The 13,774-nt window shown below is 47.7% G+C and overlaps 7 protein-coding genes across 7 annotated transcripts; 3 read left to right on the top strand and 4 right to left on the bottom strand.

The window, feature by feature from the left end:
* Positions 1 to 342: 342 nt before the first annotated feature.
* On the top strand, positions 343 to 808 carry N7520_000935 (putative C2H2 finger domain protein; the record flags this gene model as incomplete). The annotated part of the gene is made up of 3 exons (XM_057134870.1): positions 343 to 383; positions 460 to 639; positions 697 to 808. 3 exons carry the CDS (start codon positions 343 to 345, stop codon positions 806 to 808), a joined length of 333 nt encoding a protein of 110 aa, XP_057000806.1.
* A 425-nt stretch (positions 809 to 1,233) lies between these two features.
* Positions 1,234 to 2,365, bottom strand: N7520_000934 (uncharacterized protein; the record flags this gene model as incomplete). Its single annotated transcript, XM_057134869.1, has 4 exons — positions 1,234 to 1,302; positions 1,361 to 1,709; positions 1,803 to 2,142; positions 2,206 to 2,365. 4 exons carry the CDS (start codon positions 2,363 to 2,365, stop codon positions 1,234 to 1,236), a joined length of 918 nt encoding a protein of 305 aa, XP_057000805.1.
* Positions 2,366 to 2,665: 300 nt separating this feature from the next.
* On the top strand, positions 2,666 to 5,249 carry N7520_000933 (DNA-dependent ATPase RAD54; the record flags this gene model as incomplete). Its single annotated transcript, XM_057134868.1, has 4 exons — positions 2,666 to 3,331; positions 3,392 to 3,475; positions 3,527 to 3,650; positions 3,703 to 5,249. Coding segments are annotated over 4 exons (2,421 nt in total), but the record flags the coding sequence as incomplete, so codon positions are not given.
* Positions 5,250 to 5,479: 230 nt separating this feature from the next.
* N7520_000932 (MDR family MFS transporter) lies at positions 5,480 to 7,332 on the bottom strand (the record flags this gene model as incomplete). Its single annotated transcript, XM_057134867.1, has 3 exons — positions 5,480 to 6,189; positions 6,242 to 6,645; positions 6,725 to 7,332. The coding sequence occupies 3 exons, from the start codon at positions 7,330 to 7,332 to the stop codon at positions 5,480 to 5,482; spliced, it is 1,722 nt and encodes a 573-aa protein (XP_057000803.1).
* Positions 7,333 to 9,116: 1,784 nt separating this feature from the next.
* N7520_000931 (transcription factor domain-containing protein) lies at positions 9,117 to 9,824 on the top strand (the record flags this gene model as incomplete). Its single annotated transcript, XM_057134866.1, has 1 exon — positions 9,117 to 9,824. One exon carries the CDS (start codon positions 9,117 to 9,119, stop codon positions 9,822 to 9,824), a length of 708 nt encoding a protein of 235 aa, XP_057000802.1.
* A 298-nt stretch (positions 9,825 to 10,122) lies between these two features.
* On the bottom strand, positions 10,123 to 11,280 carry N7520_000930 (putative sarcosine oxidase; the record flags this gene model as incomplete). Its single annotated transcript, XM_057134865.1, has 1 exon — positions 10,123 to 11,280. One exon carries the CDS (start codon positions 11,278 to 11,280, stop codon positions 10,123 to 10,125), a length of 1,158 nt encoding a protein of 385 aa, XP_057000801.1.
* A 930-nt stretch (positions 11,281 to 12,210) lies between these two features.
* Positions 12,211 to 13,518, bottom strand: N7520_000929 (cystathionine beta-lyase; the record flags this gene model as incomplete). Its single annotated transcript, XM_057134864.1, has 2 exons — positions 12,211 to 13,248; positions 13,318 to 13,518. The coding sequence occupies 2 exons, from the start codon at positions 13,516 to 13,518 to the stop codon at positions 12,211 to 12,213; spliced, it is 1,239 nt and encodes a 412-aa protein (XP_057000800.1).
* Positions 13,519 to 13,774: the final 256 nt, after the last annotated feature.

Genomic DNA, 13,774 nt, shown 5'->3' with positions numbered 1-13,774 from the left:
ATGCAAACGTCATAGGGATAAAAACATATTAAAATACATCTTGTAAAATACGGAATAAATTACACATCCGCACTAGAGCCGAGGCGTGCCGACCGCTCCCGCCCCTTCCCAGCCAAGCAATGGAAGCCAATCAAGGTCGTCGTGTTACAATCGCTCGCTTGCTCCACTCAGTCAGCGGAATTTTTTCCCTACCCAACTTTTGCCCTTCGTTCTTTCCTGGCGCTTGTCCCGTTCCCCACCTACGCCCCATTATCACTCCGGAAATCGGTGATAACTTTTTTTGTCTCGAAACACTCGATCTTCAATTTTTCAAGTCGGCCAGCAAGCCGAAGTCCAGCAAAAATGGGTGCTTTGCGCAAAATCAAGAATAAGCGTCGCACAAGGTACAATTTACAATGCCTGATTAAAAATACAGGGTCCTCCCAAGTGAAGTGCGCAAATGCTAATTTACATTGACAGAGACTACGACCAGGTCATCGCCGATATCAAATCGCCCCGTCACCTCGAGATTTACAAGGAGACCAAGGATGTAGAAGACCTCCCTGGTCTGGGACAGCATTTCTGCATGGAATGCTCCAAGTGGTTTGAAAGTGAATACAACTTGAAGGCGCACACCAAGGGCAAGAACCACAAGCGGAGGTGAGTTTGGATGTGTTTCAACCTACACGAATGGTCGCTAACGATCGAATTTGACAGAGTCCGCATCTTGAAAGAAGAGCCTCACTCCCAAAAGATCGCCGAGGCTGTCATCGGCCTGGGCGTCGATAACGGCAAGCGGCCTCAAAAAGACACAGAGATGGAGATCTGAACACGGCCTTGCATGGCCACACCAAAAGGCAAAAGCCACCCAAGAGGCAGGAAACCTCATCGCCCTCGAGCTTCGGTCTGGTCAAGGCCATCAAAACATGAACATTCGAGCATGATCCCCATGCCAACTTGACTACTGCACCTTCCAAGGTGGAGTCACTCACGTGAGGTGAATTTTTTATATGCCGAAAACCGCCGGGTCTGTGTTCTGCCGGTTTGCGGGACCGCGAAACAGCCGGTTCTCGGATGAAACAACGGCGTCAACGAAATTTACCCCCTTTCCTGGCAAATACCCCGGAGTAATAATTCCAATAGAAATCCCTCAATACCAAATAAAAAGGTCTAACCTGAATGGGTTTTCGGTATATGTTCATTGTTTGGGACCCCCCACGGTTTCCATGGTTATGTAAAAGTAGGTGTAGACATCTAGATACTTTGGACCTCGAGGCTCAAAGGCTGATTAAAACTTTTCATCAGCCACTCATATGCCGCCCACTAGTTGCAGCATTAGAATCAGCCAATCAGATAACTATAAGAAAGATAGTCAACTCACTTGAACGGCATTCACAATGAAGGCTCGTATACTACAGACACCCAATCCTCTGTAAAAGGGTCTCAAGCCTTCAGCTCGATAGGTCTCTTTCGCAATTTGAAATGTGGTCAGTGTCTGACGCGGGCGTAAAAGAGGTTGGCGCTCTGCAGACCCCGGAAGAGTATGCACGTCGTGCATGTCATGCATCGTCTGCGCTTGGAGTCTAGTCTTAATCATGTCCAGAGGGAAGACAGAACCCCAAGTCACAATACCGGCAATACCACCACAAAGGAGAACATTCATAGCTGCCTGGTTGGAAGTTTCATTTTCATATGTCATAAAGCGCTTACATAGCTCATAAGACCAGAAACTATGGAAATATTCGTTAGTTACCAGCGAACATTATTGAACGCAAGGTCTGAAAAGAGTAAGGGACGATCAGTTGATCGGAGTTTTGTCTTACTAGAATCCATAGCCAATTGCATCTCTAGCGCTTGTGACGCCTCCTCCATAGTAGAGTCCTCGCCAACCACGGTGGCGATATATATCCTTAGCGACCGACCATGATGAAACCTCCGGACGAGAGTCCATTTGTGCTCGACATTTGATGAACTCAGTTGGAGCAGAGATCATCCAGCTGGTCAGTCCGCCTGCGGCACCAGCAATCCATATTTTATACAAAGACGTCCCCGCAGGGTTGGTGGGGTCCACAACCGAGTGATCCATAGCCATCAGCAACCGATTGTATGTCATAAAGAGAACTGCATTGAGCGCACCATATCCCAGGATCGGGGCTGCTGCACCTAATTATAAAATTAGCATAACTTAACACAGATTTGGGAAATTTATCGTGAATGCAAACCAACCTCGAACAAGCGAGCTAGCCCTCTCAATTCCGGATAGGTGGGATGGCTGGATATGAGCCGCATTGCCTGCCTGTAACCGAACTTTGACCACATCGAACGGGTTTCCAATGATAATCCCAAGGGCACCACTAAGGTATCCTGCCCAAAAATCTGATCCCATCCAGCTTGTTATCGTAGATATGTGTAAGAATCCCATTCTCCACAGTTCCTATTTCGGGTTCGGTTTAAGGTTGGGCCTCGGCGGGGTGATATATGGATCACGTGAGTCCGTGGCACTTTGGTGTTGTAAGCAGGCGCGAGTCTTGGCTGAGTGAACGCGTCGATCACCTTCCATTTGCCACCAGGAACACCTGGGAGTTTTTTTGTGTACAAATGATTTGGTGTACATTGTGATATTGACTAATTGTGATCATGTATGTCTCTGTCCACCCTCTCTTGACCCGTGTTAACAAATTCAAGGTATCGTGCCCGGCCAGCCGCGCCCGCGACCGAAGGTGGAGCCAAAACACCACTGCAGCCCAAGTCAATAAACTCGTTAGACCGACTTTCGAAACCATTCAAGTGCCCAGGATCTGCGACCTACACGCGTGTGTCAGAAAAACCAACAAGAAAGCGACGAAAGGTCAACTACGCAGATGCCGACGGCAGCACAGAGGATGGAGCGGAGAAGCCATACACAAACGAGGATCGATTGGCGCTGGCAACGCGAGAGGTAAACAAGTTCCCCGTGTTTAAGCCCAAGGATAAGGACGCAGCCTTCAGACAGAAGTTCTCCATTCCTCTTATCAACAAATCCACTGGCGAGTACAGCAGTGGTCGCGCTGCGCCGACTCTGGGAATGCGGCAGGGCGCGACATTTGTTGTTAAACCACTGCATGATCCCAGTGGTGAGCTTGCAATTGTACTCTATGATCCGACTATCGATGATATCGAAGAGCCCATCCCCAAAGATGTGGAAGTACCAAAGGAAGACGACGCCCCGAAATTGGAGGAACCGCTGGTACATAAGAGCTTGGCAGATATTCTTGGTCTGAAGAAAAAAGTGGAAAAGCGGCCGAAGGTGCCGGTGGTCATAGATCCGAGACTGGCGAAGGTCCTGCGACCACATCAAGTGGAGGGTGTGAAGGTACTACATTACCCCAAAGCTCCCATTGCGGACTGCAAATTAACATCCTGTGTTTTCTAGTTCATGTACCGATGTACAACTGGAATGGTTGACAAGAATGCCAATGGTTGTATCATGGCAGATGGTATGGGGTTGGGTAAAACGGTATGCTGAAGATGTAATTTCCAAATTCTGTTCTCCAACTGACGTTTCTAGCTTCAATGTATCGCCTTGATGTGGACTTTGATCAAGCAGGACCCAGAGGCTGGCAAAACTACTATCCAAAAATGTGTGATCGCCTGTCCGTCTAGTTTAGTTGGAAACTGGGCAAATGAACTAGGTCGGTGGTTAACAAATAGGCACTTGAAAGCCTAGCTGACATTTTTTGGTAGGAAAATGGCTTGGAAAAGATGCGACAACCCCCTTTGCAATCGATGGCAAAGCCTCCAAGGCTGAGCTAACTCTTCAAATAAAACAATGGGCAGTTGCATCGGGTCGCGGAATCGTTCGGCCTATTCTCATCGTCTCTTATGAAACCCTCCGCATGTATGTGGATGCGTTGAAGGACACGCCGATTGGGCTTTTGCTATGTGATGAGGGCCATCGACTGAAGAATAAGGATAGTTTGACGTGGACAGCGTTGAACAGCCTCAATGTAAACCGTCGAGTCATTCTTTCCGGCACACCCATCCAGAACGACCTATCGGAGTATTTTTCTCTGCTTCACTTTGCCAACCCCAATCTGCTGGGATCACAAGCCGAATTTCGCAAGAGATTCGAGTTGCCCATTCTGCGCGGCCGAGATGCCGCAGGTACAGAAGAAGCCCGAAAACTCGGTGATGAACGTCTCACAGAGCTATCCGGCATTGTGAACAAATTCATCATTCGCCGAAGCAACGAGCTCTTATCAAAATACCTACCTCTCAAATACGAGCACGTTGTGTTCTGCAATATGGCTCCGTTCCAACTGGACCTGTACAATCACTTTATCCAGAGTCCGGAGATTCGAAGTCTGCTACGAGGCAAAGGCAGCCAGCCATTGAAAGCCATTGGTATCTTGAAGAAACTCTGTAATCATCCGGATCTTTTGGATCTTCAAAAGGATCTTCCAGGGTGTGAACACGCATACCCTGAGGATTTCACTCCACCAGAGGCTCGAGGACGCGACAGAGAAGTAAAAAGCTGGTATTCTGGAAAAATGATGGTACTTGACCGTATGCTTGCTCGGATCCGTCAAGATACCAACGACAAGATTGTCCTTATCAGTAACTACACCCAGACTTTGGATTTGTTTGAGCGACTTTGCCGATCCCGGGGTTATGGGAATTTGCGGCTGGATGGCACTATGCCCATCAAGAAGCGAACAAAGCTGGTCGACAAATTCAATGATCCCGATGGCCCTGAGTTCGTATTCCTCCTCAGTAGTAAGGCTGGTGGATGTGGTCTGAACTTGATTGGTGCGAATCGACTTGTCTTGTTCGACCCTGACTGGAATCCTGCTGCCGACCAGCAGGCCTTGGCCCGTGTGTGGCGAGACGGCCAAAAGAAGGATTGTTTTGTTTATCGCTTCATTGCAACTGGATCGATCGAAGAGAAGATCTTCCAGCGCCAGTCACACAAGCAATCTCTTTCGTCTTGTGTCGTGGACTCAGCAGAGGACGTTGAGCGGCATTTCTCCTTGGAGTCATTACGAGAGCTTTTCCAGTTTAAACCAGAGACTCGTAGTGATACACACGACACCTTCAAGTGCAAACGTTGCCGACCGGATGGAACGCAGTTTATCAAGGCCCCTGCTATGCTTTATGGCGATACAAGCACATGGAATCACTTGGTCAACTCCGGAGAGCAGGGGCCACTGGGCCAGACTCAAGACTTACTTATGCGACAGGAAGCTGGCGAACGAGATGTCTCGGCTATATTCCAGTATATCAGCCATTGATAGGCTGAAATTGGTCTCGATATGATTATAGCACGAAGGGGGAGTTGATTTGCATACTTGAAAATTTCTAAGCCGGTGTTTGTATGGTTACTGGATAGACGGATATCTCATTTGATTACAATACTAGATGAAAGACAATCAATTCCCGCTTTTGTGGAATTTCGAACATGCAGTAATGAAGACATTGAGAAGAGCTATATGCAGGTAATCTCCTATAGGAGGTTCTCATCTCAACTTCTTTCAGTCCGTTTTGGCAGTGGCTGGCTAGATTCGTCTGACTTGCCAGCATCATTACTGTCTTCTGCGTGCTCCGGACCACCTTGACCATTTTTGCCTTTCTTGATACTCTTCCACTCCATACCACACGCGCTGATCAAAGATACGAATATAAGCCCTAGAGCCGTGAAGAAAATTCTCCTACAGGCATCGTTATACGCCCGTTGAACTACCACAATATCACGCGAAGGCACCACGGATCCTAAGTTGGTCGCTCCTTGATTGACAACCAATGCCGTGTCAAGGCCTGGAATCCCACTCAGATGCGAACCGAGTATATTACTTAGAATTGTTTGTCCGACCGTGGCGAAAATACTCCCACCAATTTGCTGGACGAAGAACATCAGCGCAGTGCCAATCGAGATATCCTGTGGTGGCAGAATCCGTTGAACCACCAGTCCAGTAATCTGCATTGTGAGGCCGAGCCCAGATCCGAATAGAAATTGATAACCGATCCAGTGTGATGAGCCAGTATTGAGGTCGAAGGTGGTCATGAGACCTAGTCCTATCGCCATGAGGCTTGGGCCGATGTACATGACTGGAACATAGTATCCGATTTTTTGCGTGGCTAGGCCGCCAATAAAACTTGCAACGACGAGACTGAGGACGAGTGGTAGTGTATAGATGCCAGACTTGACAGGATTGACCAGCTTGACGGTTTGAACTGGCTTGAAGTTAATGCCCCATTCTCATGTATTTGATAGATCATCACTTACACCAAATTGGAACATAGTAAATCATCATAATCATGGAGCTGGAGGTGAAAAAGAGGAATACCGCGGCACGGAAGATACTGCGTTGAGTGATAACCCTTGCAGGGATCGTGGCTGTCTCAGGCTTCCAAACTTGAATGGCCGCGAAGATGAGAATCAAGATGCCGAACATGGTAAATAACGCAATGATGCGACCACTACTCCACGCGTATGTTGAACCTCCCCATTGGAAAGCTAGAAGGAGACAGACCATTGCCGGTATAAAGAAAATCATCCCCAGGGGGTCCAGGCGTTTGATTTGCATTAGAATTGGACCAGATTCATGCTGGACTTTTGGCGGGTGCCAGATCCAGGTCATAGCTACCAGACCAGCTCCTCCGATGGGAAGATTGATATAGAAACACCACCTGTAACCGTGTTTAGTGAGCGATCTGTTTCCAAGTTTCTTTCTTTCTTTCTATTTCTTTTTTTTCCCCGAAAACTTACCTCCAAGTTACACTCGTGGTGAAAGCTCCACCAACAAGTGGACCCATAACCGAAGCAATTCCAAAAACAGCCCCAAACAAACCTTGATACATCGGCCGCTTGTGAAGAGGTACCATGAGGATGATGATCAACATACACCCAGAGAAGATCCCGGCGGAAGCAAATCCCGCAATAGCACGTCCTGCAATAAAGGCGTTGGAGGTAGGAGCAGCGCCGCAGATTGCTGACCCAATTTCGAAAAGAAGAACTGAAGAAAGGAACACCCATTTCATATTGTAGAATTTGTAAATTCGTCCAAAAAGTAGCTGTGCGGACGCACTGGCTAGCATATAGGCGGATCCATACCAGCCAATATCGCCCAGGCTGTGGAATTCGTCGGTGATGCGAGGGATGGCCGTTGCGATGATTGTTCGGTCTAATGCGACAAGTAATAGCGATAAGAAGTTGCATAGGATTATTAGCCAGAATTGAAGTGTCTTGGGCTGGTATTGGCTCTCTGCAGGGCCTCCAGGTAGTCCTCGTGGTGGTGAGAAGGGGCGTGGTTGCTCTGGCTCATCTTGATTTTCTATCTCGGAATCAGCTTTCTCTAACCGTGTAGGTCCAGTCATGATATCTGACAGTAGAAAACTTGAAAGTGCAGATGGGAGTAGGTTGAGAATTATACAGTAGTTAGCGGGGATTGAATTCACATTCCTGTGGCTTCCAAGCAAGGGAATCTGGCCTGTTCCAGGTTTAGAAGAGACATAACATTCCGATATCTAATAACAAGTTTTATCCGGGATTTAAGAAGCCCAGTGAGCGCAGTTCATTTAAGATTCATATTTATACTATGTACTCATACTACCATGTTCGGTTTAGCGGACAAAAAGACTGTCGGTCCCGACGTCATATTTCGGGACCGAGTTCACCCATTCTCCCCGATCATCAATTCACGCTCATTGAGCTACAATCTTTACAATAAAGTCGGATTTTACCCCATGAGCTTGACACGAGGTCATTCTTGTATTCTGTGCCAGCAACGCAAGGTTCGATGTGATCAACAGAAACCCTGCACAGCTTGTGTTCGAGCACAGGTTGAGTGCAAGATTGCGCCCTCACAACCAGCCCGATGAAAGAAGCGAAAGATCCAGGGAGATGATTTGATCGATCGCTTGAAGAAGTACGAGGCACTTATGATTCGGCATGGTGTAGATTTCAATTCGATCCTGGATGATCAGGAGCGAAACGTGTCGGAGAGTGCCTCACCGGGTGTTTATCCACCCAAGGCTGCTGATTCTCGCGAAGTAAATAGGAAAAGGTTTGCATATTTCCTTGTTTTTCGGTTCCGAGTGTTGACTTAATGCAGAAGTTTCAAATAGTTTGCATACTATGACGAGGTTAATCCATTCATCCCTGATCTACATCTATATTGAGATGCTCATATTAAAATTAGTACCGAACTCACCATGATATGCTTCGTGGCTCTGATGATGATGAACAAGATCAGTCCACAATTTACCACGCTTTGATACAATCTATCATAATAATGATGGGTTTCCCTTCATGGCAGGAGGCTCAACATGTCGACTTACTCATCTTCATCCGCCGGCAATCCAAATATTCCAACTGTGGCTGGTCTACCTCAACAATGTCAATCCTCTTCTGAAGATCAGCCATGTGCCTTCCCTGCAAAACCAGATCGTCGAAGCCAGCACCGGCCTTGCCAAAACTTCCAAGCCACTTGAGGCCTTGATGTTTTCCAGATAACTTATATCGGTGACCTCTATGACGAATGACGAAGTCCAGGTAGCTTTCGGGGACTCGAAGCGTGCTTTATTGGGTCGTTATCATGCCGCTTCACAGCAAGCTCTCATCAATGCCACGTTTATGCGATCAACTGATCTGGTGACGTTGCAAGCTTTTCTCTTACACCTTGTAAGCCTTGCTATCATATCTGCCTTGTTCTAGATTCCTCTATTGCTCGTTCGGGATTAGTCCTTAAGTGGCCAGATATATTTGCCTCGATGCTAATTCCTATAATATATAGCTCAGCATATGTCACTTCGTTGACCCGCGCTCTCTTTTTTGCTTGATCGGTATTGCGGTACGTGTAGCTACTCGTCTTGGTCTACATCGAGATGGCGCTCAATTTGGACTTCCACCATTTGAGGCAGAGCAGCGAAGACGACTTTGGTGGCAACTGGCTATCCTTGACAAGCGCATAGCTGAATTGATAGGGTCTACTATCACAGCTTTATCATCCTCCCGAATTGACTGTCGACTTCCACTCAATGTCAATGATACAGATTTACACAAGTACACTAAAGCGCCCCCTGACCCGTACACAACCTCAACCGAAATGCTGTTCTGTCTCACTTGCGTGGAACTTTAAGTTGCAGCTAGCCCAAACGGCATGCGACCCGGCCCATATATAGCGAAGAATCGACAGAATAAACAGCCCCTTGTACCACCATCCAGTTTTGATGTCCCTGAAAGGAAAACATCCCTCTCTCGCAGTCTAGATGACTATTGTGTCTTTATTGAATCAACATACCTGAAATACTGTGACCCCGGAAGTCCTATACAGCATTTAACCCTACTTACGGCACGAATTTCGCTCTACAAGCTTCGTGTGGTAGAATTCATGAGCAGGAATATCCCGACAACAGAACTGCCCAAACAAGAGCGAGAAGATATCTTCATGGCTGCTGTGAAGATGATAGAATGCGACGATAAGATCTACACCACAGATGAACATCGTGATTTCCTCTGGTATACCCAATTTCAAGCACCCATCCCAGGACTGTTCTTCCTTATGACCGAACTACGTCAGCGTACGACAGGGCCGCTTTGTGAGCGCGCATGGAAAGCTATTTGCAGTAACCACGAGCATCGAGGCTTGGTCAGCAAGTTGAAAAGCCCTATGCATACCGCCTTTGGGCAGACTATACTCAAAGCCTGGGATGCCCGTGAGCAGACTGAGATTCAACAGGGCGGAGTTATTGATCCCCCAGAGCTGATCGTCGTATTGCGTCGAGTGTATGCGTCGAAAAGAGAGAATCCTCAAAAGAGAACACTACCACTGCTCCTGTGTCTCAGAGCAATCAAGTCGATTCTGTAGCCAGTATCAGTCTCGAGCCAGAAATGGAGCACCAACTACCAGGGACGGATTTTGACACCAGCATGATGTTTCCCACCTTGAATAGTGAACGTCAAATGCTTGGATTGGGGGTGAGTTACGAAGAGACAGACTGGTCATGTTTGATAGAGTCAGGGTCCTTTGCAGACTTTTAGGTGTCTACTGATGAGATAGATTGGCCGTGGATTCTACCAGATGAAAGAAGACATCTCATTGCAGCCCAATGTGGTTCTATCGACAGATATGAAAATCTCAAATACTATTTCCATCATCACGATCATCAGAGCTTGCTGTTGAGAGTTGCAACCGCAGGTATCCCCCATTTCGAGATATCCTCATTAGTTCGGCCATCGACCGCCAACTCTGCCAGAACGCGGCCAAATGCAGGCGCAAATTTGAAAGCATGAGCCGCACCCAAGCCAACAATGATGTCCGAGTATCTTTCGAGCGGACTGATGATAAACTGCCGATCAGGGGTGATCGTATACTGGCAAGTCACCGTGCGAAGTGGAGTGCGTTCCTTGTCCGGCATGAAGCTATTCATGAAAGACGTGAGCTGGTCCAGCAGCTGTGGCGAGTGAACGAATGTTCGCTCTTCGGGGGTCATGAAGTTGTTCGAGGTATCGCGACCCGCTTTGATAGTTGGCTCGCCGTAGCTCGGGAATCCATAAAAACAATGGGCCCCCATCCAGATCCATACAGGGAGCTTATCAGTCTCGAAGGCAGAGGGGTCGGTAGGTTTATAATACGTGATCTGCTCCTGCATGACCGAAACTGGGATATGCACCGAGAGAGGCGCAAGGAGTTTGTTGATCCATGCATCTGTGGTGAGAATCACTTTCTTGGCCCAGAATCGTCCCTTTGGCGTCTCAATCACAACACCACCAGAGGCCTGGGGAGTAACGCGGTGCACAGGCGTATTATCTTTCAGAATGGCACCCTGGGACCGTGCCAACGTTTGCAAAGTGCTGACAGTCTTCGCGGCGTGAGCGATCCCCGAGTCGGCCGTGAATACAGTAGTGACGTTATCAGCAATGTCGAACTGGGGCCATCGTTTCTTTACCTCTTGCGCATCAAGTGTTTCATAGGGGACGTTTTGAATGTCGAGGCTTCTCGTGAAATCACTTGCCGGGGTAGGTGAATCTGGTGCAAAGAATACCACACCCCCAGTCGTCGTTAACATCTTGTATCCGGTCACATTTTCAAGCTCGGCCCAGTCCTTATAGGCTGATTTGGCGAGGGCGACGTATTCGGGTGCAAAATTTGAAGTTCGGACAATGCGTGAAGTGTCATGAGAAGCTCCTCGGACATGACCGAGCTCGAACTGCTCAAATCCAATCACTTTTGCACCTTTCTGGGCAGCATAGTAGGCCGCACCACTTCCAAGGACGCCAAGTCCAACGACAGCGACGTCAAATTGTTCCATTTCTTGTTGCATTGTGTTTGTAAAGTGATATCTATGCGTAAATGCAATCAATTGACTTCAACTTTATGGTTTGTCTTGGTTTCATTGAGCACGGTGTCCACGATCATTGACCGTCCACGTGATGCTTGATATACTCCACATGTTTCTATCCATATCCGGTGCTGTAATCCGAACTGAACTGAGGGGTATGCATTGATCATTGACACGTTCAATGGTCATAGATAGTACGTTCAGACTCGGTAGATTGCCGGTCAGGTGACCGGCGATCTGGCTATAGAATTTCCTTTACCGTTCCCCACCGCCTCATGGTATTCTGCCAAATGATCTAACTACAGTATGCAACCACCTCTAGTAGCCTCATTCTACACGCGCTCAGACTGACGTCAAAGGCGACTTAATAAGCATACTAAGACGCGCCAATTATACTTTTATTTCCATTTTTCTCAAAACGGTTCAGACTCCAACAACTTCATAAAATCAGTGCCACTAGTGGACCTCGACCTCCATGAATACGAGATTTTTGGTCTCTATAAGTGTCGAGAAACAGCCTAGGCCATCCAGACAAAACTGCAGGACCGTATAAAAATCAGCGTCGTTATCATCATTTTTATCGTTTTTCTTTAGGGATAGGATTTATGCGAAATACCGAGCTCGCCCTCATGAGTCCCTTGGACTACCTCAAAAAGATTGAGCTATGCTTTAAATGTTGAAGCTCTTTTAAATAACTATGACTCAATCTCGGGAGCTGCTGCCATGTGAGCGACATATGTGTTCCCTTACGATCATTCTTTCGGTGCTCAAGTGAGCTCGGAAATAATTATCTTTCCTTGTTGCAAAAGCGTTCAGTATTACGGTGAAATGGAATACCCCTTGTCTTATATCCATTCTTGGTATTAAAATCAAAATACATCAACTTTGGAACGCAATTGTCCTCACTGGGTTCTAGCATGGGAAATCACGCAGCAGTGACTCCATTCCTTGCAGAACGTCGGCCTTTAAATCTTCAAATTCTTCGATACCACAGCTGACCCGCAGCAACCGCTTATCGCATCCAGCATCACTCATCGTACGCCACTCCATCAAACTTTCCACGCCTCCAAGACTCGTTGCATGCTGGAACACAAACATCCGGCTGGGCAGGTGACGTGCATGCTCTGGATTATGAGTCCAGATAGAGAAGACGGGCCCAAAGCCTCCGGGCATCTGCTTTTGAAGCCATCCATCATCCAAGTCCTCTTTCTGAAGCGAAGCGTGTTGAACCTTGCTCACAACTTTCGAGACTGGAGACTTTGAATCTTCTGCCTGTCCCTGCAACCATGCAGCAAGCTTCGTGGCCGTTTCCGCCTGTCTCATCACCCGGAGCTGCATGGTGCGCGCAGACCGAATACCCAACCAACCCTCAAAGCTCCCCATGACGCTACCGATGTACTGGCGATCTGTGTGTAATGTCTTCAACCATCCCTCCTTCACTCGTGCAGGAGCAACGATCAATATACCACACAACATATCGGAGTGGCCACCAACATACTTGGTCCCACTATGCATCACGATATCAGCACCAAGGTCCAGTGGGTTTTGGAGCGGAGGGGGGGCAAACGTCGCATCGACAGTCAAATAGGCTCCTTTTAAGGTCGCTTTCTCTCGATAATAAGCCAGATTGCGAGCTTCGCCGGTCGGATTAAGTGGTGTCTCGACGTGAATAATATCCCCGGGCCCAGCTTGGTCGACGTCTGCCAAGTCTAGCTTTTGGATCCCCGATAATCTCTGGATAATATCCAGCACTCCATGGCATCCATGGTACCCGTCGCCGATGAATATCTTCTTGGGATTCAGGAGGATCACCATGGCATGGAAAGCAGAAAGGCCAGTTGAATAAGTGATCACTTCGCCGCCCATGAGGCTACGCAACAGAACCTCCAGCCGTTTGGAGTTGGGTGCCGTGTAGCGGGAATATACATGAGAATCATTAGGGTTGTTGGGCTTGCATGTATATGATCAGTACCGTCACACGGGAAAAAAGTATTACTCGACAGCAATGACATGGCTTACATCGTTATTTTCTTCTGGAACTAGGTCCTCGGCGTCCCGTGCGTAACGGAAATTCACTGCTGTGTGCATACCAGGAGCGATAGCTCGGTGTGGAGTAAAGAAGTCGTCGGCGTGAACTCCTCTTGTCGAAGGGTGCATATCAGGCAGGGCCTTGTCGAGGGCCGCTGCCGTCAAAACAAACTTAGTATCAATCGATCCCATTATGTATACCAAATATGGAGAAGGCAGTTCGTTGAGAGTTGACCCGGTTATGAGATGAATCTATTTTAACTAATTGACGAAAAAAAGCTACAGGTATGAATTACACCCATCGGAGACGGGCCGATATCGATTCAAGAACGAAGTATACACGAGCGGGGAAGCTGCATTTCACGTGATCGGCTTTCAGCGCCGCAAATTCCGTGACCAGAACATTGAATTCAATATGGAAACCTTGGAAGTTACAATACGGTGGTCG

This window comes from Penicillium odoratum (genome assembly GCF_028828045.1).
Source record: "Penicillium odoratum strain IBT 22623 chromosome Unknown utg000001l_segment0_segment0, whole genome shotgun sequence".
Taxonomy (NCBI): domain Eukaryota; kingdom Fungi; phylum Ascomycota; class Eurotiomycetes; order Eurotiales; family Aspergillaceae; genus Penicillium; species Penicillium odoratum.
This window is presented reverse-complemented; position numbering and strand designations above follow the sequence as displayed.